Source organism: Lampetra planeri, chromosome 54 (genome assembly GCF_965212315.1).
Source record: "Lampetra planeri chromosome 54, kcLamPlan1.2.h2, whole genome shotgun sequence".
NCBI classification, from domain to species: Eukaryota; Metazoa; Chordata; class Hyperoartia; order Petromyzontiformes; family Petromyzontidae; genus Lampetra; species Lampetra planeri.
In genome coordinates this window covers 6,430,358-6,454,687 of record NC_136160.1, presented here as the reverse complement: position 1 = coordinate 6,454,687, position 24,330 = coordinate 6,430,358, and the positions used below count along the sequence as shown (strand labels likewise).

Below are 24,330 nucleotides of genomic sequence, written 5' to 3'. Positions count from 1 at the left end.
TGAAATTGTCATTGATAATGGACTCTCAGGTCTCACTTGAATTCTCGTCCATTCTGTGATGCAGCAGGTGTCACATTGGTGAAGCGGCCGAGTGTTTGCACCGTTTGGCAAACGATCTCCCACCGCCAGGTGACGAACCATGCAGGCTTTCCTTCTATCAGTCATGGGCCTACACCAACAATTGACTTTATCTTGTTGTAAAACAGACAAGTTATCTATTTGTCTTTTTTATATCTATAATTTCTGCTCCGACCCCACGGTCATAATTCCTGCACGGTCTTAATTGTGCATTTGTTATTTTTCATTTTTATTTCCGCGGTGTGCAACAAGGCCGGGCGCTGTTGGACGTCACATGGGCCGCGTACCGCCTGCCCTCCCCTCTCGAGTTCCTCCCTCTGCTCGGAGCTCTGCGGCGCATGGCAGAGTGGCATGCAGCACGGATCTCCGTTTTCTCGTCGGGCACCTTCACGTACGTCCGCCCCTCACTGTTATTTCCCTAATTACACTTTGCTGATGAAACGGTCTACACTTTACGGTAAATGTAACCACCTTCGGCAACGCAGATGCAGTAGTACCGAAGCAGCCAACATTACGTTTAATTAACTGTCAGTTTTTATTAGGTTAGAAGCATACTACGACCGGAGATCAGTTCCTGGCCACCACTAATATCAGTGGCTAGGAGTGATATCTGAACCAGTCTTGGGCTCCCCTGCTTCTCTAACCCACACTGAAGTGTGGTCCGACAACCTCCACGGTCGATACAGAGTGGCGAGGACATCATTGCAGAGTGGATGAAAGCACTCCACAAAAAAATTATGACGTTGCAATTTCACGTTGCAGTCTGCTTGATTTTCTTTCATATTACACAACTGGTTCCTGTACATATTGCACCAAGAGAGGTTTGATATTTAATTAAATATGATTTTCATGATGGTGAGCTGCCAAGTGTTTCTCTACTCTTGCTCAAAAGATCATTGTAGCCGCCCTTTCTTTACAAATTCTACATTCTCACTGTGAGAGACATTATTTGCGTGGGTTTACCACCATTCACTTCCCACTTTGTGGACTCCGTATTGATGATGAGCTGATTCGCACACAGATGCTGGATTTAAACTTGTGAGCATTCGACTGTAGGCACCCGAATCACAGTGCTAGCGAGGAGAATCCATATTGTTCTTTTGCATGTTTTGTTGTTTTTGTGGCACAGGGTGAGCCCTGGCATTGTGAGCTTCCTACAGGCGCGCACGTGTGAGTTGGGTGACGGTGTGTTGTGTCCAGCGGACGTTGCAAGGACCGTGGATGTGCACATGGTGTGGCGGGGAGATGTACGCGTATTCAACAACGAGGTGAGCGTCGTCCCCGTGGCCTGAAAGTATAATGCAATGCAAAGCAAGGAACACAAAATGATGCATATGTATGGATTCCTCGACAAATGTATTGTGGTGGCATGATGTGTGGTGAGTGGTAGCAGAGCATGTGGCGAGTGATTAACTGGTAGGGGATGTGTGGTGGCAAGGAGATGTATGCATGTTGAACTTCTTTCGCACCGTATGTAGCCAACCGTGCTAATCGGTTCCACGACTCAGTGCACCGGAGTGTGGTGATGAATGGCAGGGTGTGGTGTGTGTGGTGAGAGGCCACTGGCAGTAAAGCGTTGGGGTGAGTCGTTGCTGTGTTGGTGGAGAGAGTTACGTAGTGAGAGGTGGGTGGTGAGTGGTAGCAGGGTGCGTGGTGAGGTGTTTGTTGAGGGGTAGTTGGGTGTGAGGGGGAGGGTCTGTGCTCGAGAAGCTGTGGGCTTCAGAGTGCAACTGAACGTTTTGGTGTATCTAAAAAAAAGTCAGATTTACTATTCATCTTTGAATTTGGATCTGGCAGGATCCCGAGTTAATGTACTTTGCAGGACAGTAAAAACGTGCTGTTCTCTGTACGCTGACTTCTGCGCAGGCACCGGGTTCGGATGTGATCTTCCCAGGAGTGAAGCTGAAGACGCTGCCCAGAGATTCTCTCTCGGAGGCCCTGGACCCACCCGTCAACTCGACAGCGGAGAAAACACCGCGGAGAAGGAACGCCAGAGGGTGGAGGAGGAACGCCGTTCCAGAGGTGCTTGTTGTAGTCACTGGGTCCAGACCAGTGGCTCGTGACATGTAACACCTTAGGTTTACAGTATTTTCTCCGTAAACTTATATTGCTTTACTAAATGGAAAATTTCCACCAATATAAGTTGAGAGGGAAAATGTAACTAAAGGGAAACTAGTTCTATACTGCAAATAACATAAGGTTGCAGCTTTAGTGACATATTATGCGTAACAGCTGATTTTATATAAAAAAAATTGAAATTAGAAACACAGGGGTGGTGAGATGGCGTGATGACGCGACGTGACATCGTAACGTCTGTACACGTCACATTGCGCAACAGCTCACAGTAATTTAATTTTGTGGCCCACAGTGTTATTGCATAAAGCATATCAGGAGTGTTAAGCATACTTTATTTGTGTATTGAAATTAGTGGGAGACGTGTAGAGGCTTTATAATTAGGTGTTGTGTTCTCTTTAATTTCCCCGCCATTTAAGGTGAAGCAGTAGATATACAGGGTGCTTTAAAAAAACAGTTAACACTGATATAGGACTATCGTTTTTAATGGAAAAATAACTAATAATACACGGTAACATGATAACAAATGTATGTTAATAGCTTCAAAAAGTCAGAGTCTCCACTTGTTCACCATCATTTTCAACACATGCCTTGAATCTTCTGCTGGTGGTCTCCAGAGCCTGGAGGCACATTTCTTGTGATATTGTTGCAAATTCTCAGAAGTGTTAAAAGATTTTTGAAGCACCCTGTATTTATCGAATTTCATGGTGTGAATCTGTGCGTGCTTTGGACCGTGTGCTAGGTGCGCCTGTACTTTGGGCAGAGCCTCGACCTGGTCGGTTTGGTAGACGCAACGACAATCCCGGCTCACCTCATCTCAGCCACTCGTCTTGAGCTGTATCCTACACCCAGCACGAGGGCCTACGGTTGTGGTGTATGCGGCATGTTGTTATGAGCCTAGGAAGTTGTTGTTTCTGACTCTTGCAGCTCGCAGTGTATGGCCATGTGTCAGTATGGAGCCTGGAAGTTGATGTCACAGAACCTACTTCTGAGGTCACTCCAATTGCCTCTTAACCACCCTAAATGGTGCTCTTTCCCACATGCCCTGCATGTAATGTTGTTCGGATGATACATACCTCAGGTATGATGCATAACTCAGGCAGGTATCTACAAAAATAAGATCTATGTTTGTTTTTTTTTGCATTGGTTCCATCTTTTGAAAGTTCTTTGACTGAGTGCTGTGGACAGTGTAGCGGAGGATGAAACTGGTTCCGCTGTGCGATTCCTGGAAAAGCTTTCCGCCTTAAAGGGGACGGTACGAGATCGGCTACACAATAGGGCATTCTGGTTATAATGTTTGGATTCACGCTGCAGACCCTAAGCTTCAAGTAATCATGAAAGCAGATCTTTAGGTATATATTTTATGAAGTGTAATATATTGCATACTTTCCTCTTTGCCAACTTGCTTGTTGCGATAATATGCCTGTAAATATTCCACTGTTCAAGTCCCCCCTAGAGTCTCTATTTGTAGCCCCACACACTCTGCTTCTCACCTGTGGTGGGGATAAGAATATAACAAGGGACTTACAGACAACACAGATCTCGGATACAAAGACACGCACACACAGACACGTTTATACAGACACAGCAACGACAACAGCCTCTGTCCACCACTAACTGATGGTGACATCTCCACAGTGCAGTGTAGGTACTCTTTGAGGTGATGCGAAGTGTGGAAGGCTCACTGGCAAGAGGTCACGGGAGAGACCCCCAAGTGTTATGTGTTACTGACTGAGATGACTGGCACATGCACCACCTGTGCTCCTCACTGCCAACTTGCTTTTTTTTATACCAAAACACTACACACATTGAAGTGCGCACATTACAATTAATTGTTTTCATCGTGGAAATAATATACCCGTGTTAACCTGTAGGTTGATGCAGAAAAAACACACCAAACAGATCATTTGAGACAGATGATGCAAACGAGACGTAAAATAACAAATTCTTGACTATTGTCTTTACCCAGACTTTTCACAATTCAGCAAAGTATGGAGGTGAAACAGGTCCCTGCGGGGTGGGCTGATAAGAACGAATAACCAAAGAATATAAACATAATGTATTATTACACTTGTTTAGCCAGGAAAGCCTCACTGAGTGTAAAGGTTTTTGTAGGGTCCTGCCAAGTGTTTGCAGTAGGGGGCGATGTTGCTACACCTAATCGGACATCGGACGGACGGACGATATAATCTATTGTAGGCTGGTTCACTTCGTTCCTACCAGTATTAACTAATAACCTCTACTCCCCATGCAGGTGGGAGCCTTGTTTCGCCTGGGCTGCACCATCACTGGCACTGCGGCGCCACCGCCCAGTGAGCGCAGCTACAGCAAGTGGAAGGAGCTGAAAGCTAAGAAGTCGGATCACTCTTCCGGCAAGTTGTCCTCGACAAAAAGAGCCCAGGATGGGGTGTCTGGGTGGCTCAAAGCGCTGAGTTGACACAGCTGCGATCTAGGGTTTGAAAACCAGCAGCCCACCTATGGTTAACCAGGTTCTGAAGTGTAGCAAGTTGATAGTCTCAGCTCGGTCACTGATGATTGCATGAACAAACCATTGAAATTAAATTTGGTTCTGCGCTTTATTTTGTTCATTTCAGCTCTGAGACTCAAAATATTTGTTGAACTGTCATGCGGTGAACATTTTCCGAAGCGGCAGAATGGGTGGGAAAGCATTGCCCCCCTACTGTGTGGACCAGATGTCGGTTGAAGGGATTTCAGTAGTCGCTCTCTGACATCTGCTTTTTGTGGGCCATTCTTTAATACGAGGGATACGTGGCTCTTGAATAAATCTGAATGGATACTTTGTCTCATGACAACACCAACAGTCTAATCAGCGATACATTTGTGGGGAAAGACAACACTTTTTTAAAAGCCCATAATAAATGTTAGTGTTCATGCAGCTTCCCCTTAAATAAGTAACCATTAGCTGAAGCGCTTGCTTCTTGTACATTATTCTCGCTTGTCATCGTTACCATCAGCCAAAAGCTGTCCACTGCTGTGTGAAGACTTTCTCACATCATCACCATCCTTCACAGTCCTCTGAAACCCTCACTCACGTTAGCTGATCTCATCCCTCCATCTCTGAAATACTGAAACTGTGTTCCAGACACTTGCGTTTAAAGTTTTGCGCATGAGAAAACACTCTAAAGTTGTAGTCAAACGTGTTGCTGTTGTGCCCTAGTGACATTATCGTTACATCACTAAAGTATTGTAACGGTGTTCCATGCAGTATATATATTTTAATTAAGCTTGAGTCTCATGTGGGCCCACCTAGGACACAAACCCTAGATGTGTCTCCAAGATAAGTGTAATTTCCTTTTTAGTTTTTTTGGTTATGCATTACTTATCTCCCTATGCTGCACCATCTCTAATGATCCTGCAATGTATCAATTAATGTAGATTCTACACATGAGCGGACTTCACCACTCCATCTCAGTAGTGGACATCCTTTTGGATGCGTTCCATTCCTTGACTGCCACTCCATTATTATTATTGACCATCGGTTGTCATCCCTTCAAGCGACTTGTTCTGCCGAAGCATCACAATGGCAAAATGTTAACTTCCTCGTCTGGTATGCAGGAAGTTGTGGGTTCGATCCCAACCCTGACACCTATATATTTGGAGTTTGCTTGTTCTCCCCGTGATTGCGCGGATTTTTCTCCGGATCCTCCGGTTTTTCCCTCCACATTTAGAAACATGCATTTGGAGCATTTATTTGGCTGCTGTAAATGTCCACATGACAAGCCACTTCGTTGAGCTATCATTTATGGTCAAGTCGCTTCTAAAAGAAAGCTATATTGCTCAGTGGACCTTGCCTGGTAAAATATGAAAAAAATAGTTAAAATGTCATCTAGCAGTGGAGTGATCATGGCTGATGATTACTTTAGTCTACTATTGGTGATAAGTATTGTGTTTTCCCGTTGCTCCCCACCAGTGCCCAATGTCAAAGTCAAAGGCGAAAGCAGCAGCCGCTTCCTGTTCGTCCAGGGGGGCGGCCAAAATGGCTGCCGCGCAACGCTGATACGGACGGCCGACGGGATAAATGGAGCGGCAGCAGCAACCATCGCGCAACAGCTGATCAGCACAAGCCACAAACTCCATTGCACCGGTACTGAGTGAGCCTGTTGCACTTAAACAGGTGAAAACTTTGATAAAATGTATTTTACAAATAATATTTCACAACCCTTTGTCAATTCACTGCTGGATGAAGGACTTCCCTTGCCATGGGGGTTGTTTGACCACACTTTCCTGAGCTGGTCAGTGGGGGTTGGTGAAAGGGGAGGCCCAAGACCTGTTCACAGTCCACTCGGCACTGCTGTTAGCCATGCCAAAAAATCGAACTCGGTTTACCAGACTCGTAACGGAGTGTGCTAACAACTGCGTCTACGTCCTACCACAAAATCTATTTTATAAAACACTAGCGGGAAGTACCCGGCGTTGCCCGGGTCTTAAAAATAATTCACAACTACTCTTAAAAATCTAACAGCAGTGCGTACTGACTCTGGTGGTACCTGCTATGATTACAGCAGTGCATACTCTGGTGGTACCTGCTATGATTACAGCAGTACATACTGTGGTGGTACCTGCTTTCACTGCAGCAATGCATACTGTGGTGGTACCTGCTATGATTACAGCAGTGCATACCGACTGTGGTGGTACCTGCTATGATTACAGCAGTGCATACCGACTATGGTGGTACCTGTTATGATTACAACAGTGCATACCGACTGTGGTGGTACCTGCTATCACTGCAGTAGTACATGCTGACTCTATAGCAGTATTTATCGATTGTATAGCACAAAGTACTCACCTGACAGAGTGGCGTGGTGAGGCCTAGTCCCGTGCAGAGTCTCCGGCCTCGCCTAGATTGTCCAGCCGGCCGAGGTGGCACCTTGGCAGGCTGGGGCTGGGCTGCTACCCCTAAACGGTCTACTGCCTAAAGTGGTAGCATCTAGCGACTGTATATATTAGTAACTGCACACATCGGGGTGGGGGGGACATCACACAGTGAAGAATTAACGTCAGCGTTTAGTGTACTTTTATAGCATTTTTTACGCAAAAGCAAATGTCCCCCTCACTACGACTTGGCATGGACCGTCCCCTCCACCAAAGGCGCGTTAGTTGGTATGGTCGTGCACGCGTTATAGATAAAGAAACAAATGGGAAGCGCACTAAATCACCAATTAAACTAATTAAAAGTTTACGGATGTGAAAAAGGAATAGCGCTTGCTCACCGCGGGGCTTACGGCGTGGTACCTGGCAATTTTGTTTTGACGTAAACCCCACCGTTGGAGAGCCAAGCGCACGACCACACACAAACCCACACACAAACCCCGCCACAAACCCACACGCAATTTGTGAATTTTTTATATATATAGATAGATTAAAATCTGAATCACTTTAAAGTCTGCGCAGAAGTTGTTTGTGTGTTGTGTATTGGGCAAGTAACAATGGATCGATTAATCAATTTAAAATCAGCTATTCCACTCATTATACATGTGTAGTGTCCTCGGTGTGTGTGGCACACACTCAGTCAGAGACGAGGTAGTTGCAGGAGGCACCTTCTCTCTCTTTATTTCCGTTACACCACTCCGGCCGTTCACACTCGCTCGGATCGCCTCCTCTCTCGACTACGTTGCCGTACAGCCCGGCCTAGACACAACCCTGAACGCTTTGCACTGATGGCGTCGACTGAGACAGCCAACTACTGTCCGGCCGCGCAATGATCGGGCGAATGCGGTGACGACGATGAGATGAGTCCACTCCCAGAACCAGCAGCCCGGAGCTCCCGCTCTCCGCTGCTTTTATTCTACTCGGCGCGGCCTGGTTCTGCCCTGGCCGCGCCTCCCTTCTTGAACCCACTAGCAGGTTCCAGGGGCCTCCCGATGAGGTCTTCCGTGACCCTTGCCCCAGTTCCTCCGCCCTGCCGGCACACAGCCGTGTATTTACTCGACGGTGTGTGCGCTAACTGTCCACCGCAGTTGCCGCTGCTGGACAGCAGTCGTCGCTGTGTCACTACACATGCCTTGTGCATGTTAGAATATGTAACTGGTTCGCACAAACTCTAATCAATGATTTTAGCTGAAATAGCAACTGCAAAAAGTGACAATTCATCAAATCATCCAGTTCGCGTTTTCTGTGCATTGTAACCATTGTGGATGTGGAGGGCGGGGTGGGGGCATGATGATTAACTAGTGGTGGTGGCGTGAGACCATTGGGAAATTATGAAGTAGGGTTAGGATGGTGGGGGGGGGGGAGGCGTGGTACTATTAGCATGACTTATATGCACACGGAATGCATGGGAATTGATCAGTCTGACCTTGCCTGGTATGCTGTGTGACATAGCTGGCAAAGCAAAAACACATGGCACGAAGTTTGGAGAGCAAATCAGCGTGAAAGTTAAAGCTTCAAAATGTTGAAAGCGTTACCGAGGGTGGGGGACTGGTGGCACATCATTTAGCACACTGCCTTATGAATCCGGTGACCTACGTTTGATTCCCTGCCGTGGATAATTTCACCGGCGAGGGGTGTCTGAGCTGATCTACGCCGCCTCCTAAGCCCTTCACAAGCTTGCGCGGACTGGTGTGGTGAAGTATAGACGATCAATCTTAATGAACGAAATGACGTGGGGAGGGAGGCCTTCATCCAGCAGTAACATGACAAAGCACTATACTTTATTGTAAATTTTAGTAGAGTTAACAAATGAGTATGGTATCAGTGAGTTTATCCTCGTTATGTATATGTGCATATCAAAAAAAGATGTATTTTTCTCTGCCGATAAAATATATTTCCCTTGATTGTCGTAAGTGAACAAAGGAGCAGATATGGTTTCTAACAAACGCGTGCCTCCGATAGGTTTTGACGCCATGGGTTTTCTGGGTCGCCTGCCTGTTTACCGCGGCGATGAGCTGGTCGCCGTGGAGATGAGCGTGGCCCATCTGCAGATGCTGATGCTGCAGGAGTGGAATGGTGAGCAACACCTCGGGCTCCTTCCACACCCCTCTGCCAAAACTTCTTCACAAAAACAAAAAGGCAAATGGCTAAAATTAACATCGTTCCAGGTATTTTTACGTGTAACAGAGAAATGAAATGCCAGAGAATAAAAGTCCCCTAAAAATTGCCAATGGATAAGTAAACATCTTACTTGATGTACTGCCTTCTACCTAATTGTACTACCTACTTATTGTGGTTCTCACACTGCTATGAACCTGGCTACCTCAGTGCGATTCTTGACCACAGCTTATATCAATGACAAGTGATATCTGAACTGGTCCTGTGCATCCCCCTTCACGAACCCACATTGATCAGTGTGATGAAGTATGTTCAAAGATCCCCACATGACCAGCGCGGAAGCCTTCATCCAGTAGTGGTTTGACAAGTTCGCTCCATTATCATGTTATTATTATTCCTGTTGTACTAAAGTCATGAGCGAGCGTACTTTTGGCCGAACGTGTGAACGGGCGGGTGAATGATAGTAAAGTCCACCACTGGTGGTGCCGTAGGCCGGCGTGAGAAGTGTGGTGACGGAGCGGAGGAGGCGCCGAAGAAGGCGGACGACGACCTGGTGCACGTTTTACGCGAGTGCCGCGCGCGCTGCGTGGAGCGAGCGGAGCGGGAGCTGCCCCGGGGAGCCACCGCTCTCGCCCACGTTGCCCGGCGCCCGTGCCCATCGCTCGCCCAACTCGTTGCCGCACGTGAGTCCCCTCCCTACCTCCGACTCACATCCCATCCACATCACCCGCTACGGAGAGAGCGGTGAGAGCAACGGTGATGGGTGACGGCTGTGGTGCCCACGAGGTTGTAGGAAAGATAGCACGGTTGGCTATGTATGGTGAAAAATAAGTTCAGCATGCATACATATGTAATGACATAGTGACATCTACTGGTTGGAAAAGAGAGGCACAGACACCACTATAAACATCATCTAATCCCAAAGGGAGAGGTATCTGGGCCAAAGGTAAAGGGCGGGGATGGCCGAGATACTCCGGGAACCGGCTAGATGGTTCCACGAGAGGGCGTGGCCAGAGTCGGAGCCTAGCCGTGCCTGCGGCAATATAAGCGGAGGCGGAGGAGGACTCGTGGTCGACGTGGGGAGCCTTGGGTCCGGACTGCCTCGCTGTTCGCTGTCATCTCTCGCCGTCGTTCGGCCACGTGGCAGATCTGCGAAGTCCCACCACCCTCGCCGGCACGCCGTCAACCAGCGGCGAGGCCGGGAGTGGGCGGACAGAACCACGCTGTGGGATCGTGGGATCGACCACGTGTAGCCTGTAGGGATGCTAATATCTACGTGTGTACTCGGAGAAGGAAGAGGATAAGGTTGGCCTGTGGTCTGCCCGAATGTGAATAAAGAAGAGAGTACCCTCTACACGACGTGTCGCGGAAGTCACTCATTACACATACATACATACATAACGACGTTGACAGGTGTGTTTACATTCTTGCTATGGTTGGTATTGTCGCGTTAACCGAATTGGTGCCATCGTTTTCATAACAAACTCTCAGTCGTTGTAACTACCTTATGGATATTCTTACATTCATTGCTGCCACCTCATAAACCCTCTCAGCATTGTCGTAATATTCATAATAATACAATCGTGGCACCCAGATTAAATTCTTAACAATTATCCTGATAATGTTTAAAAGACAGTAGCCATGATTAGGATGACAGTAGAGTTAGTGAGATGAACACGAGACAGCAAGGGTCTTAATTATGTGATAACGATGATGGTGAGCGTGTCTAAAATATGGTAGTGATCAATATGATTGTGTTAAAACCAGGTTTAAAAGATAACAACCATGATGCTGACATTGTACGTAGTTAACTGTGATGTTTACACTTAACCAAGCTATCACTCATAATGTTAACAATGGCACTATATAACCTAGCCATCAGCCTGCCTGCCACTCGGTCTCAACACCTAAAGTTGGAGGTTCCATTTCCATGAAAGCCGCGGAATATTTTTTGTTACGATGCAAAACGAACATTTATCATGGTGCCCTGAACTCTTGAGCCGTAACCTTTGTTCCCGGGCCCAAACCACAGGTCGGAGGGCATCAACGCAGCTGGAAATCCGGGCACTGCAGAATCGCGAAGCAGCCGAGAGCTGGGCACAGGGTCGCAGGTGAGCGGAGTGAGTGAGTCTATTCATGTGAGCAGAGTGAGTGAGTCAAGTCAGGTAAGCGGAGTGAGTCAGTTTTTTCAGATGAGCGGTGTGAGTAAGTTCATTTGTCCCCACACGCGCACACTGCATAATTCATTTCAGTGTGCATTAACAATCCATGTGTCCACACGTGTCTACACTGTATGTGTGTAATAATGTATATTTATCCAGGAAAGCCTTTCTGTGTCTCGAGACGGTTTTTATTAGGAGAGACATGCTATTGGGTTGCTTGATCCTACAAGCATCGAACTCGCTAACGCTCAGCCACGCCACAGACACGTGTTCGTCTCTCGTCCACATTGAGCAGCGCCGAGCGTCAGCCGTGGGCGGCAGCCAAGGGGCCCGTCCGCGGGACCCGTCCCTCGGGCCCCTCAGGGGTCCTCTCGGCACGGGAGCTGCTGCTTCTCTTTAACAAGGACGGCACGGCCGCGGCGGGGACCACAGCCGCCACCCTGCCGGCACCCGTACGGTAAGAGGACACGTCAGGCAAACTGTGAAGGTTATTATAGGCGGGTTCCCATTGCCTTTTGAGCAAGAGAAGGCTTGTTGAAGGCATGGCAGTTCATCCAAAGGACCACGTCAGAGCACTGAGTCCAACTCAGATAAATATATTTTGACACTCTACCACAAAGCCTCGCTAGGGCCTTGCCAGCCTGGCATCGCTTGAGAAGCACCAGGTTTTTTTAGCCAAGCCATGCCGCTGATATCACACAGAACGAATATGTCATTAGCCCTGGCCCTGCTTGGCCCTGAGGCAGATTCGGATTTCTTTTGGGGCCAATATATGATGGTTTGGTTCCAGCGCGGTACTGCAAATATCCAGTGGAAAACCAGCCATACTGTGAGGGCTCCATGCTGACTCTGCTTGGAGCACAGAGCCCCCAAATACCTATCTCCCAAGCTAAAAGATGTTTGTAGTTTTATTGTATATTCCTTTAAAGACATTCTGCTTGGTTTATGTTTTATCAGAAGCAGTGATGCAGTGGTTAGCGAAACCGTGTTATGAACCCTATGACCTGAGTTTGATTTCCGACCACGGAAAGTGGCAAGTGTTTTCTGAACCTGTCCTGCGCTGCCCCACACCATCTTTACCAACCCGCACTGATCACCATGGGGAAATATGTTCCAACAAACCTTCATGACCGACACGACATGGGGGGGCCCTAATTTCTGAGTGGATTGGCAAATTATTATATTTATTATTACATTTCACTACAGTTAACCTCTTCCAACACACATCCGGTCAGCGTGGAAGAGTAGGCCAAATATTCTCTAGATTTTGCTCTTGTGAAGGCACTTCCTCCAACAGTGGCGTGAGCAAGCAATTGCGTGGTTGTATCTTTAACTTATTTGCGCGACATTTTGTACTGGTGCTGACAAGAGCCTTTTTCTAAACAGCAGGTGATGCTCTTGAGTTGGTTTCCATAGAATTGCAGTCTGGTAAATCTCATTAACAGTGCTGTTGTGCGTTAATAATGTGGTTCTTAAATTATGTGCAGTGAAAGAATAAGCATACCTACTGCCGGATTGAAAAAATCTTCTTAATCTCGATTCAGACAAGAAAAGGATGGTGGAGTGTTGGTCTGGGAAGGGAGGGCGTGGGGGGGGGAGTGAGCAGATGGTTTGTTTGTAAAATGAAAAGAAACGGTAACCGGGGAGGGCTTTTTGAAACGTCGTTGAGTGCAGAAGCAAGCCGGTGCGATTGTCGTAGTCTCGTCCCCGCCGCGTAGAGTAATTCCGCTAAATCCTCTCGTTAGCACGACGAGCCTCGACCTGTTGACGTTTAGAGCAGCCTGTTTAAGAGGATTGTCAAAGGAAACTGCAATTTCCGTTCTGAAGGAATTTGGTGAAGTGCATTGAAAGTAGAACATTTCTTTCAAACGTATTATGAACAAAATGGGGCTTGTTTCTGTAGCAATAACACTTGAAGGTCATTATTTTGTGTGGTTGCCCGGGAAAAGGTTTGAATGAACAATATATTGGGGTGATGTTAAGGTGGTGCTCATGCGGTGGGCTGGCCGCGTGTTGTGGTGAGCTTTGCCAATTGGCATTGGCAGTGCTTTTCTGTCCCTATTTTCCCTGGCGAGTGCTTGCTCTGCATTTATTAATGAAAATATATTAAAGAGGGCTCTTGAACGAATGTATGAATTTCCCTATGACTAATTAAGTGATCATTAAATCAGTAAGGCCAAAGTCGGTTCATTTTCGTGAGAATCGTTTGTGAATAAATATTCACCCATTGTTAATGCTCGTAATAATGATAATCATTACAGTTGTAGTATTTTACTTCCTCAAAAATGTGTCAGCCGAGCCTTTGGAATATTTTATAGAAGGGTTCTGTTTGGTCAAAATGTCACTGAGTTTTTTTTTGTTATGCGTGTGGACGAAAGCCATTCATGCAAAACCCCCGAGGTTGTCCCACAGCCAAATCCGCAAGCCAAACACTCCAGCCTGCTTGCCTCCAATTACCATGCTACATAGGTCAAGATATCATCGTGACCAGTGCCGCTTATGGGCGTTGTATCCAAAGTTTCCCATTGGGATTCGAGGAGGAGTATTTATGTGCGTCTACTTTTCTTGGTCTAAACTTTAGATGGGACTCCTGTAATGAATGATACGACAGCTTGCAGTCTCTTCCTTCCACCAGATTCCTCAGCTGTTGCATAGTGTACATCTGACCTCCAAGGTCTGTGTCTCTTACAGTATTCCACCATCTGGGATACTTTAAGGTGGCCAATTGCCTGAAACGTCAATCTGGTAGATGTTTATCATGTAAGGCCAGTTAGTTTCATATACAAATATACATTACTACTATAATGAGCCAAGAATGTCTGTGTGTCCCACGCGTGACGTCACTCCACGTCGACCAGCCCCCCTCATTAATAATCATGAACAGGTGACGTCCTCCAAATGGACCCCCCCCCCCCCCCATTAATAATAATTAAGAGGGTGACGTCAATCCACGGGGGGGGGGGCGAGGCGCTTCCTCCCCCCTCCTCAGCGTCAACTTACAACCCTCACTACAAAGGCAGAACCCTCACGTCACGCGATCTCCGTAACGCTGTTGAGACATAGAAGTAAAAAGGACGTCATGATGAACAAGGGATTATAACCTTTAAATCAAATAAGTCTGTGTCACCGCAGCCTTACAAAATGCACACGAATGGATGCAATGAATATCACGTCTCGGTCTGCTTTTCGCTTGCAATTTTCAGATTTACTGCAATACACACGTCCTTGGACGGGCAAAAGGCTCGTTATAACATAATAGGTAAATAGCCCCACCCTTTTCACCCAGACATTACCTACAAATAATAATAATGTACATTTGTAAAGCGCATTTAATCGGTAGATCCCACCAATGAAAATCAGGAAATAAACAGAAACTGCAGTGTTAACGGCCAGAACTAGGGGGTGAAGACCAATTTAAAGGGGTGAGTTTTCAAAACAAACTTAAACATAAGGTTAAATAAATTTTGAAGCTCATGGCCTCCGAATTGAAATCACAAATACGCATAGTTTTAAAAAACGCACAATTTAAGAATTTCAATTTTACACAATAGCTATTAAATAAATATATATTTGTTTACTTCATGGTTGTGCACAACAGCACATCTTGTACTGCATGTGAACAATACTACTCAAAAGAAGATTAAATCCTTCACAACCAGCTTAAGAACCGCATGTCTGCAAGTTACCCACGTCACACCAGACCATGTTTCGGATTTTAACTATGGGCTCTAGAGGCTCCAAACGCATAACAAAAGCAACTTCGTGCAGATCCTAAGGATAGTAGTGGGAGAATAGTCCCAAGCCATCCTGCTTGGCTGCCTCGTTGTTTAATCTTGACCGTGCTGTGATTGGTCGTGATTTATTTTGGTTTGTCTCAGTGGCGGTCTGAGCAGGTGGACGGAAGGGCTGACCGTGGAGAAGCTCTCATCCCTGCCCTTCAAGGAGCTTCAACACTGCCGGTTCCACGGGCTCGAGTGAGTGCAGCAGTCGCGAAAAAAATTTAAGTGAACCCGTCTCTCCTGACAGAGTCACAGAGCCTGCTTCCTCGTTAATCCTGCCAGAGTTTGCCAAGTGTGGTGTGCCAAGTGGTTAGGATCTGTCCATACCCTGGCTTCGCACATCTTTTTTTTTTGTTTAATTTAATCAACACTCGCTTTTTACTCAGTGTTATCCCGGTTGTGCCACTGGCGGCATGTCATTGAACAAAGTTTTTCTTCATATCTTTCTTAGATCAGTGCCACCCCTCCCATGATGTGTTCGAGAATGTCCCATGGAAGCAGATATCACAGAGTGACCTCTAAGATGCCTTAAAGTGGCCTTTGCTGTACACAGTAAAGGCCAGCCCTAGCCCACCAGCTCTGCCAATGAGAAAAATATTCGTCTCATGACAACTCAACTGATTTCGATTTAAAGCTTTCGTGACTGCAGGGATTCATCTTCTTGGTTCTTTCGGTAAAGTCACGTAGAAGGGAAGTAATATAATAATAAAAATAAAACATAATAAAATAATAAAATAATATAATTCCTGAGGACGGCTGCTTGCGTTGTGGCCGAAACGTCGTGAGAATTATTTTATTATGTTTTATTTTTATCATTTTATTACTTCCCTTCTACGTGACTTTACCGAAAGAACCAAGAAGAACTCAACTGATATTTTTAATCCTCAGAGGTGAAATGTAGCAACATTTAAGTGTAGTCATTGGTGTCTGGGGTGCGCTCAAAACCTCACTGCACTGAGAGCCCAGTGTGATCACAGGCAGACACCGAGATTTGAACCCAAGATTTTAATGGTGCCAGCTTAGCACTCTGACCTCTGAGCCCCCAGACCACACCTTGTTTAATTGTTTTGACTATATTAACCCAAAGTGTTGTTTTTTAGAATGTACCTGAATGCACCTAATTAGCAGAGCAGTTTCACGTATTTTTTCGGTATTAAGTAAAAAACATTGCCTGTTTGGCAGAAGTGATACACGCAATGACTTCTCACTCAGAGTTAAACTTCTCACATGCAGCTCGGATAAAAAGAAAGTAGCGCTTCAGTCATTGCTTATCCAGTTATTTTTTAAGCTTACATAGTGGTAAGGGTTACTCCGTAAAGTACAGGAGGTATTTAAGAGGTGGTGGTCCTGTTCTAAAAAAGCCTACTCCCATGGGGGCTTTGAAGGCGTCTGAGCAGATCGGGGTATGTATAGTCACTTCCCACCCCCTGCCTTATGACACATTTACAAAGTGTACCCACAAGGACAACTTGCTCCCTTGCCCACACATGCATGCAACTGAATAGTGGGCACAGACAACCATGCCCTCTGTCTCCACCTTCACGACTATAACCTGTGCAATCGATAGAAGAGTTTTTTTAAATTAAAATAATAATTATTCATTTAATTTTAAAAACATGTTTACTAAGCACAGGCCCAAGTGACCAAAACTGCAGCCATCGGAAAACGGCACGATAAAATTTGTGAGAGATAAGAGTGAGCACGTTTTTTTAAATTTAGCAAGATTATACGCGTTTGGGAAAAGAGACGATGGAAGGTAATTCCAAAGTGGAGAAGTGGGAGGGAAGAAGCAGAAAGAGAAGCGTTGTGACCTGCAGTGTTGGTGGTGGTTGAACAGTGTGGTTGAGACAAAACGGTCCGTGTGGTAGACCAAGTCCTCAACATAGGTGGTGGAATCAGGGGGTAATGTTTATGGAACAATAGATGTTGGCTGTAGTTATAGAAGAGTGATAAGGAGCTGACTGACCGTCATGGAGCGAGATGCTTGGAGAGTTTGGAATATATGGACTTTTCTGCCAGGTTGTATGAAACTTTGCATTTTTAACTCTTGCAGCAAGGAGCAGGGAAAACGGCTCAAGAAGATGAGATTGCATAATGCCTTCTGAAGTCCCCACAATAATAGAGGGCTCTTTATCCACAATTGCTGAATCGTATTTTTGTCATGTCCTGTGACATTGTTTTAAAAGCCTTCTGGCTAAATATATATATTTTTTTACCTTCATTGAGCTTTCCTTAACGCTTTATAATAGGCGAACATAACCCGCCCGTGGGCTCCATACCCATCGCCCAATTGTACCCGTGCTGGCGTAGTGTTTTTTGGCTGCACTCTGTAACCGGCCGTCCCAGTTAAAAATAAACAACGGGAAAGGGTTAGCAGGGTCTCACGTGCCCTCTCGTACCAGCCAGGCATGCCACGCAGCCAGCGATAAAATTTCTCCGCCCAGTATCACAAAGTGAAATCTTTTTATAATTTTTTTTAAACGCCAACAATCGGCAAAAATGTAGTGCCACACTCTACGTTGTCCAATGCTCATCTTGGTAACTTTTGTCAGGATGAGACAAGTGGTTTAAAAAATAATTACTGAAACAAACTTTAACACATGTTGATGGTGAGGATTGTTTGGTGCAGTACATCCTAAACTTTGTGTTAACCTGTGGCGTTCCACAGTGTTATGATTATAACATAAGGGACGTTGAGCACATTCTTAATCCTACAACTTGTATTGTGAATGCAGTTTTACCTATCACTTATTAATAAGTGGTAGTTAATTGGATCGTATACTACCCGTTTTTACATCTCTTTTTTAGGGTTATGAGATGCCAGGAGAAAACCTAATCTCAATTTATAACCTTAAACAGCTTAATAGTTTATTTATAAGGTAGTATGGCAATGTATACACTTTTTAATGATACATTGGTCTTAAATAAATGTTTTTATTTGAAACAAAAATACAACTATGAAACACACAGTCAAGGAAGGAACATCATGGATATTCCAGTTTAAAAAATAATAATAATAGTCCGATAATAGGTGAGCCACATGCTGTTTCGAGTGTCGGTTAGGTTTATGTGTTGAGCTTAACACTAAGCTGAGGATTGAGTTGAAGTTTTGTTTCTGCGTTTGCCACCGTAGGGTGCGTGAGCCAGACTTACATACAAAAGACAAATATTTTTCCGTATAGCCTTTTACAGACTGATCTGGAAAGTGCTGTTTGTGAACACCTATTCAGGCCAGCACGATACGCAACAGTGTGGTGTGGCGAGCACCCCGTCCGATGGCGTTTATCTCCCATTTTCTGGTGTTGATACAATGCACTGGATACTCATTTAAGGCTGAGTTGACATAGGGGAGGCCCAGGACAAGTTCAGATATTACTCGCCATTGATGTTAGCCATGACCAGGAATTGAACTTGGGTTGCTGTGTTCCTGAAAATACCGACACACACGTGAATTTTATAACCAAAATAAGATCGGTTTATTTTGCAAGGGAGACCTGTTGTGTAAAATAAGGAATGTTAAGTATATTTCAGTAGGAAACGAGCAATACAGCGATAAAAAAAAAACTAAATCAAACATTAACCTTTGACAACAAAGTAAATACAGTAGGCATACTTTGTTAAAGAACAATCAGAATAAACACTTCAAGGTATACATTTCATACAAACATACCCTAAAACCTTCACCACTCTGATGTGACTACTGCTTGCAGGAGCCTCAAGTAACAAAATACTAATCTACACTCCCTTTGTTAATTCATTGTTGGATATCATAGAGGTACCTCTGCCCTCTCATCCTCATCAAAGCAGCACCTCTCACCTACGCTGCCAACGAGAGTAAAGTTTGCAGGATGACGGTGACACCAATATATTGAATTATCAGAGCTTGAGTTTGCCTAAATTAAACACGGAAGCATATTGGTGACCAGGTTGAGTCCATCATCAACTCACGACACTTGAGAACCTCAGTCAACTTACAACTCATTAGGTGTAATTATATAGGACTCTGATGTGAATCGGGCTGGGACCATCAACTTGCTAAAATTGAGAACCTGGTTTAAGTACGGGCAGCTGAAACACAAATGAGATACAAAGATCCCAGTGGTGGTGCCAGCTCGGCCCTCTGACCTCTGAGCCACACGGTCACCTCATTACACCTGACCCAGTCAAGTTAAAACATCCCTTCGCTAATTGGCCGCTGGTTTCCGCATCTCCTCCACGGTTCTCCATTCCAGCTATTGCCTGGACAGCAAGCGGTCACTGCAGGTCGACCGCACACTGGCTCTGCTGCAGTCCCGCTGCGTACGGCACGAGACGCGATCGCCCTGCGGCCTCGGCGGAGACATCGCTTACTCCGTCGCCGCCACTGCTGCATCGTCGCCAGCGCCGTCGCCTGCTCCGTCGCCGGCGCCCGGGGCCCCGGAAGCTGGCAGTAGCAGCAGCGTTCTGGACGGCGAGAGGTTGCGTAAGCGAAGCAGGGGGGCGGCTGAGCCGCCTGGAATCGGCAAGAGGTGAGAGCACTAGGCGTGGAGTGGCCGCGTCGGTTTAATCGATTGGCCTAAGTTCTTGTGATTGAATATCGCTTGTGTGAATTTATGCGAATCTTAAGCTAATGGCCCTTGACCAAATCACCTGGAATGCACACAACCTCGGCAGATCTCAGAAGCTAAGACTGTTTGAGCCTGGCTGGTGATTAAATTGAAGATTAGCGTGCCTTACTGCTATTGGAGGTTGTGTATGTATGTTGAACTTCTTTCACACTGTATGAAGTCAACTGTGTGAATCGGAGGTGCGAGGGAAGGACAGCAAACGAAACACAAAAATAAGTTTTAAAGAAATGAGTTTTCAATCTAGATTTAAAAGCGCATAGCTCTAGTGAGTTCCTAATATTGGAAGGAAGAGCATTCCAGACGGCCACAGAAGTGCATCTGAAAGTGCGCGATGCAGTTACCATCTTTGTTTAATGGCTGGCTAAAAGCCGCTGCAAGGATTGCCGGAGTTTGTGTGATAGTTTATGTTCCTTGACAAGATCAGCAAGGTAATGTGGTTCATTTGTGGCAAGCAATTTGTGTGTAATGAGTGCAAACTTATAATGTGGCGCTACATTGTGGGCAATACAGCAAAAAACATGATTATACTGTATATATATGTCCACATCCATGATCTGCCTTCACTAATCCACACAGACCAGGATGGTGAAGCATGGTCAGTTTTATTTTTGAGCCTAGTCTCAAAACGGTGTTAAACCGTTTTGGTCTAACACCGTTTTGAGACTAGGCTCAAAAGAAAGCTGTCTCTGGTGTGGACCAATCAGTTTCAAAGACAATGCATACATTATCAGAGTATGTTTTTTGTTTGCATTCTGACCACAAGTATTGTGGTTAATGCAGACATGATTCCTTGTAAAAGGTTTCAGTTTGGTGTCCTAACATCGTAACACAGCTGTTTGTTGCCAGAAAAAAGGGGAAAACCTATTCTCACGTTTACCATCCTGCCCCCACTCTATGCCATTGATTCTATAAAAGGAGGTTGTGCTGCTAACTGACATTCAATATGTGTTTAATGTCAGTGATGCTATCCTTGATTAGTAACATCAACATTATTGTTGTTCATACTGTTTACGAAAATTACATTCTTCGTTTTCTCGCTTGAGCGGCAGGATGCTGCGCTCGGAGAGCGGTGAGTCGCTCAGCTCCTGGTCGTCCCTGCGTTACAGCGCCTCCGTCGAAAGCAGCAGCAGCGGTGGTGGTGGTGGCAGCAAGGTCGCCCCCGTCAAGTGCCGACCCCCAGGGCCCTCGCGGGACGCGCCACCTACAGACGGCACGCCATCGCTCCCACGCCACACGGTGCCACATTTCAGTTCAATATCTTTACTCGTATCTATGTATGTTGAACTTCTTTCGCGCTGTACATAGATAACTGTACTTATCAGAGGTGCAGGGGTAGGACAGCAAACTCAACAAAAAAGCAGTTCTCAGGAAATTCGTTTTCAAGCTGGATGATTTGAAAGTGCATAGCTCCAGTGGCTTCCTAATATCGGAAGGAAGAGCCCTCCAGACGGTCGCAGAAGCACATCTAAAAGCGTGAGATGCAGTGACCGTCTTTGTTTGATGATTATCCAAAAGCTGCTGCGATGATGACTAGAGTTTGCATAATGGTTTATGTTCTGTGACGAGATGAGCAAGGTACTGAGGTTCATTTGTGGCATGCACTTTGTGTGCAATGAGTCCGACCTTATAATGTATTTGTTCAGCATCCGGTAGCCAATGCAGTTCAACGAGTCCCGGACGGACACTGTCGGATTTTGCGGTACCCATTACGACATGTGCCAAATAATTTGCACAAGTTGCAGCCTTCTAATATTTTTGCCAGACATCCCGTAGAGTAGTGAGTTGCAATAATCGAGCCTTGTCGACACATTGCTACATGCCACGTTGTTGGCATGCAGCATATCGTCCAGATGAATGAAATATTCCACATGGCGGTGCTTCTCGTTGGATGCAAAACTTAACTGGTGCCAACATGTAAGTAGTTACATGCATGTTATTTTGCTATGCGCAGAAATGATGGATTGTGGGTAACGGAATTTAAACAGCAAACTGATACCGGTTTGTTTCGCTATATAAACCGTGACAAGAAAAATATTTGAGTAGACGAGTTATAGTCTAAGGCTTCCTACTAACACAACTGCTGCTGAAAATATCTTTCCAAAAAGGCCATGGGTTGATGGACACCATTTTATTTCTATTTAAAACTTCATTTGATTCACATTTTTAATGAATTGAAGAACTAATTTAGGATTCAATCATCTACATAAAGGTTTTCGGCTACGTGAGAATGTTATTGGAAAAGGTCGGCCAGTGCGACGTTGAATGTTTTCCCCGTTTCTTATTTTGGTTCTCCACAAATTCCAGGAACAGGTGCACGACGAGAAGCAAGCGCAAGCATCTGAGAAAGGTCGGAGGTCGCTCGACTCGAGTTCAGACGGAGCCTCCAAGAGGCCCAAGGAGTCTCGCTTGCAGAAACACAACCGGGTAAGCAGCAGCAGCAGCAGCTCCTCCTCGGCGAGCCGGAGTTCGCTCCCCCGCTTTGCCAGTATGCCACGGCACGGACTGCGGCTCTGTCGTGCCTCGGAAACACCGTGCCCCGCCTGGCTTGTTGATGCACCCTCGCCCAAATCTAGCTTTGATCGTCTACTTAATCTGCATATTCTCAACAACAGCTTACTTTCGGGAGCGTTAGATGTTGTGCGTTCACCTAACTCCTGCAGCCATGGAGGCGTCATATAACATTTTCTTTCTTTTTTAAGAAACCACTTTTTAATAAAAGTATGACTTTGGATCGTGACTCGTTGCAATGGGGGTGAATTATTATACGCCTTGTGTGTCGCACTCATTGCACACAAAGTGCTTGCCACAAATGAACTACAATACCTTGTTGATCTCATCAAGGAGCATAAACCATCACGCGAACACTGGTCATCCTCGCAGCGGCTTTTGGTTTGCCATCAAACAAAGATGGTCACTGCATTGCGTGCTTTCAAATGCGCTTCTATGGCCGTTTGGAATGCTCTTCCGATATTGAAAACTAATTTCTTTAAAACTGTTGTCCTTCCACCACACCTCTGATTAGCACCGTTGTCTTCATACAATGCGAAAGAAGTTCAACATACATGCATGAATGAATGTACGTATAAGCTGGCGTCCCAACGAACACGGCAGTTGCGTTATTGCAACTTAGCCGCGGCAACGTCAGTTGTGCGGGAATCGTGTAGCGTTCCCAAAAGAGTCTCTACGGCCCCTCCCTCGCTCCTAGATGCTGCTTGAGGTCGTCTCTCGCGCCGTAGAGGATCACGGCATCGCCCTCGGGCACCCGTGCTACGACGCGTGCAGCAAACGCCTCTTCCAGATCTCAAAGTTGTACCTCAAGGTGAGTGAGGGCTCCACTGGATGTCCACCGTCGTAGCCACTGGTGGCGAGAAGTTAATTACCTCGCCTGGTATACAGGAGGTCGCGAGTTTGATCCCAACCCTGACACCTGAACATTTGGAGGTTGCATGTCTCTCTCTCCCCGTGGTCGTGTCGATTTTTCTTCAGGTCCTCTGGTTTTTCTCCCCACATTTAAAAATTAACATGCGTTTTAGAGTATTTGGCTGCTATACATTTTCACGTAATAAGCCACTTCGTTGAACTGTCATTTGTGATACCCAGGCTGCTTCTGAAAAAGAGCTATATAGCTCAGTGGGCCTTACCTGATGAAATAAAAATTGTTTAGTTTAGTCACTGTGCCGTGAACCCAGTGGTACGAGTTCGATTCCCGATCATGGCTAATATCAGGTGCGATTATTTTATCTGGCCCCGAGTAGGTTTACTCGGCCGTGAATGAGTACCTGCTGTGGTGTGTAAATGTCACTGCTGGCGCGACAAATTGATTTTGATGGAATAGATAATTTCATGCCAAGCATCTACGGAAGATGTAGCACACTGCACTCTAAACCCAGCAACCCGAGTTCAATTCCCGGCCACGGCTAACAGCGGCCGGTGATGGATATATCTGCCCCTGTCACAAACCCACACTTCCTAGCGTTGTGAAGTATGGAAGATCTTCCAGCAGTGGCTCAACAAAGGGCTGTAAATTCTTATTCAATATTTGAGAGTGAATATTTCTTGAGAGAGCGAACGAGATTTTCTGAAGGTTCGTTATGCTCCCTTTCCTCCTGGGCAGGATCTGACCACGTCAAGAGGTCTACACGAAGAGATGATCAAGTCGGCCAAAAACAATGTCCAGCAGGTACGTATGTCCCTCCGCCGCCTCCTCCTTGGGGCTCCGTAGGGAGGTGACATTGCATCGATTAATCATCAATTAAAATCGACGCTTACGCTCGAATTATGCTTTGTGAGAAAAGTTTTGAGTCGGCGTAGATTAACGTCTGCGACCCAAGGTAGGAAATTTGACCTTGAGAATTGGAGCAAAAGTCGAAACGTGCGCACAGAAGCGTGGAGAGATGCGCACTCGCACTGAGCAGTCCAAAATATGAGAACGAACACAAGGTAGATTCACTAAATGGTTGTAAAATATTCTCATTCTTACGCACGATTCAATGCGTGTATTAGGAACGGTGGCATCCATTTTCATAAACGAATCAATTTTTTATTTTATTAACGCTGCTGCTGGACCCAGTGGCACGAACCTTTTTTACAGGCTAACTCAAGTTTAAAATTCGCGACGAGTAA

The 24,330-nt window shown here is 45.9% G+C and overlaps 1 protein-coding gene across 4 annotated transcripts in view; it reads left to right on the top strand.

Moving 5' to 3' along the window:
• Positions 1 to 24,330, top strand: part of MTBP (MDM2 binding protein) — a 31,015-nt gene that overhangs the window by 4,032 nt on the left and 2,653 nt on the right. The window contains exons 5-22 of one of the 4 annotated variants that reach the window (XM_078617774.1): positions 68 to 129; positions 331 to 469; positions 1,208 to 1,346; positions 1,945 to 2,100; positions 2,894 to 2,988; positions 3,340 to 3,406; positions 4,406 to 4,523; positions 6,083 to 6,256; positions 9,004 to 9,117; positions 9,651 to 9,842; positions 11,192 to 11,270; positions 11,617 to 11,778; positions 15,200 to 15,295; positions 19,333 to 19,608; positions 20,751 to 20,943; positions 22,012 to 22,131; positions 22,913 to 23,026; positions 23,822 to 23,887. In XM_078617774.1, the coding sequence (XP_078473900.1) occupies positions 68 to 129; positions 331 to 469; positions 1,208 to 1,346; positions 1,945 to 2,100; positions 2,894 to 2,988; positions 3,340 to 3,406; positions 4,406 to 4,523; positions 6,083 to 6,256; positions 9,004 to 9,117; positions 9,651 to 9,842; positions 11,192 to 11,270; positions 11,617 to 11,778; positions 15,200 to 15,295; positions 19,333 to 19,608; positions 20,751 to 20,943; positions 22,012 to 22,131; positions 22,913 to 23,026; positions 23,822 to 23,887 (2,362 nt within the window). Of the gene's footprint in view, positions 1 to 64; positions 130 to 330; positions 470 to 1,207; positions 1,347 to 1,944; positions 2,101 to 2,893; positions 2,989 to 3,339; positions 3,407 to 4,405; positions 4,524 to 6,082; positions 6,257 to 9,003; positions 9,118 to 9,650; positions 9,843 to 11,191; positions 11,271 to 11,616; positions 11,779 to 15,199; positions 15,296 to 19,332; positions 19,609 to 20,750; positions 20,944 to 22,011; positions 22,132 to 22,912; positions 23,027 to 23,821; positions 23,888 to 24,330 lie in introns of all 4 variants that reach the window. The other 3 variants (XM_078617776.1, XM_078617775.1, XM_078617773.1) reach the window with 3 other exon arrangements.